This window comes from Thalia democratica, chromosome 2 (assembly GCF_965202585.1).
Source record: "Thalia democratica chromosome 2, ktThaDemo2.hap1.1, whole genome shotgun sequence".
Classification (NCBI taxonomy): Eukaryota; Metazoa; Chordata; class Thaliacea; order Salpida; family Salpidae; genus Thalia; species Thalia democratica.
This window is the reverse complement of record NC_139166.1, coordinates 45595832-45598646: the sequence shown is the minus strand read 5'-3', so window position 1 is coordinate 45598646 and position 2815 is coordinate 45595832. Positions and strand designations below refer to the sequence as shown.

General features: G+C 26.0%; 1 protein-coding gene across 1 annotated transcript; it reads left to right on the top strand.

The window, feature by feature from the left end:
* Positions 1 to 333: 333 nt before the first annotated feature.
* Positions 334 to 2317, top strand: LOC145829975 (uncharacterized). The gene is made up of 4 exons (XM_082937865.1): positions 334 to 483; positions 756 to 897; positions 1277 to 1467; positions 1879 to 2317. Exons 1-3 carry the CDS (start codon positions 339 to 341, stop codon positions 1410 to 1412), a joined length of 423 nt encoding a protein of 140 aa, XP_082793991.1. The 5' UTR covers positions 334 to 338; the 3' UTR covers positions 1413 to 1467; positions 1879 to 2317.
* Positions 2318 to 2815: the final 498 nt, after the last annotated feature.

The window sequence follows — 2815 nt, the reverse complement described above, 5'->3', positions numbered from 1 at the left end:
AGTGTTAAATATAAGATTTTTGAATTTTTATTTAAGTATTATCTTTATATTAGCAATATATTATAAAATTTAGATTTATACTAAAATTTGATCAAGATCAATAGTTAAATATGATAATATTTTTGAACTATAGTATATACTTCACTCTTATAACGTTTTAATCTTAAAATAAATGTTTAAAGATCAAAAGAAATGTTAATCACAAACATTTATAACATTTACATTATTTAAATCTTTATAATAAAACATAAATAATTTTATAATTTTTTTCAGTTGAATTAAAATCAAACAATGGTGAAAATTCAATTTGCTTGCACGATCTTGTGTCAAAAAGTGAAATGAAAGAGCAGCGGGGCCTGCTCCAACTACCCGATGATTATTTTAAGGTAATTTTTGATAACTTCAATGAATGTGATGATGCCACAATTAAAAAAGAAATTGAAAAAGTTGTTTTCACTTCATACGTGCTTATGATAAGCCAAGGTTTGAAAAAAATTTTTACGTAATTTGGATCTTATGTTATTTTTTGAATATTTAAATTTAAGAAGAAAATGCAGAGTTTCTTAATATTTTATTTGTAAAAAAAAAAACAATTCTCGAAACTTTGTTTGGTCAAAAAATTAAAGCTTGAACATTTTTTTGTAAATTTATTTTATTTTAATAGGGATATCATTTTACTTTCATAAAAATTTTAAACGAGAGCCTTAACTCACATTTGAAAGTTAATTTTGGAAATAGATTAATGTATTTTGCAGCAAATATAGGCACTGAAAAAATATCAGCTCAAACCATTTGTAAAGGATTTCTTGATGAAGCAAATACTTTTATGACTACACAAGCTGAAATTTTCATGCGTAATTATCCTCAAATATTCCAACTTTCACAAACTGCATTAAGGTGTTCTTTAAATGATAAGTATAAAAGTTTTTTTTTTCTACTTAAACTTTTGTTTTAAATATACTGTCGTATCAAATATATCTTCTTTTTGTAATGACTTTTCTAAGGTAAATAAAACTAACTTTAAAAATATTTTCTATATTAAACTTAACTAAATATTGCAAGTTCTTTCGCATTACCGTAAGACTAATAAGGGGTTTTTATTGATTTACCAACCTATATTGTTGAGGTCTATATGAAATTAACTTAAAAATTTAACTCTGTTATACGTTTTTAAATAAATAATTTTCAAAACATTGCAATGTTTTATATATATTATTCATATAAACCATTGCAAACGCAGTATGAATTTGTCTCAACTAGTTACTTGTTCTGACAGGTATTCGCTGAAGCTAATGTACGATCGAGTTATAATGGCTTCTGATGACAATCCGAAAGCTGAAGATGTTCTTCTTGATCTGGAAGAATATGATAACGTCGACAATCACGTAGGCATTATGACGTCACAGGTGTGATCACATCAAACGTGGAACCAGTCAACTATTTACCGTTTATTTTGACAAACACTTGGTAAATAACAGTTAATGTTTTGTTAGGTTCTTCTTTTTTTCTTTCATTAGAATTTTTATCATTTGTATGAATTTGTTTTAAAGTCTATGAATTATCTTTTTGGAGTCTAAAATATAATTGAAAATAAAATTGTTACATATTTTTAATTTAAGCAATAGTAAAAAATTTATTATATTGTCCGCTAATGTAGCTGTTATAAATTTACTTTAACCTGTTTAAAAGAAGAGTAAAAACTTACATGTATTTTTACTATTGAATTTTTAATTAATTAAAAACTATATGGTAAATGTTTTACCCTTATATTAAACAATACATAATACATTATGTACATTCAGTTTTCTAAAACTCATACATGACTTATTTTATAGGGTAGCTTAACATTATATTACATATTATATTTATATATCACAGAACGAGTACAAAGCCCGAACCTTGTTGCGTCACAACAAGGTGGAAACCAGCATCGCCAGCGTCAGCTCGAGCGTGGTGCGCTCCATCTGGGCCAATTTGAACTTCGAGCTCTTGTACGCCACTAACGACGACGAAGAGAGACTGAGCATTCAGGCGCATCCGGTATTATTCAGGAATATTTTGACTCAGTGCGCCGACCAGCCGTTGGGGTATCACATCTACCAATCTCCAATTACAACAGTTTCGACTGTTTCACGATGACCTGATCTATTAAATGAAGATTATGTTATTAATGATAGATAAATTGAAGCATAATGTAGATTTGACCATTTTCTCAGGTATTTCAAGCAGATAACTTGATTTGCTTAGGATCTCCTGAATTTACATAACATTAACATTTAAATTTACTAATGACTCAAAATTTACTTTCTGTTAGATCTTTTTTATTTACTAGCTGCATATAAAGATAGTACTTAAGTTTATTTTTGTTATATTAGGTATTGACTGTTTTTTTTTACTTGGTTTAAAGTAGTTAAGTTTAAGTTTTTGATAGGTTTTTTTAGTTAAAGATGAATACATAACAATAAGATTCAATTTAAATTTATTATATGTCTTTATTAAATATTTTCATTGTGAATGTGAAATTTCGAAACTTGTTATTTTAAATAAGACTTTTAACAAACCTCATTAACTTAAAAGTGTTTTTAACTTTTAAAATTTAACACTACCAGAAACAAAATATCACTGTTTTAAATTTAAGTTGTTAAGCTCTATTTTAAATTGTTAAGAAGCCATCGAATTTTAAAAAAGGTTAAAAGAAACTGTTTTATTATTTTCATGATTAAGAAAAATTTTACTTAAAATAATTCTACAAATATTAACCAAGTTTGAATAAATATATTTTATTATAAATCACTGTGATATGCGAAACTTCTGT

Excerpts from the sequence above, each read along its gene's own strand:
- LOC145829975 (XM_082937865.1), top strand. The coding sequence starts at position 339 with ATGAAAGAGCAGCGGGGCCTGCTCCAACTACCCGATGATTATTTTAAG. Across the intron at positions 484-755 it reads CGTGCTTATGATAAGCCAAG|CAAATATAGGCACTGAAAAA; the intron begins GTTTGAAAAAAA and ends TGTATTTTGCAG. Across the intron at positions 898-1,276 it reads CTTTCACAAACTGCATTAAG|GTATTCGCTGAAGCTAATGT; the intron begins GTGTTCTTTAAA and ends TTGTTCTGACAG.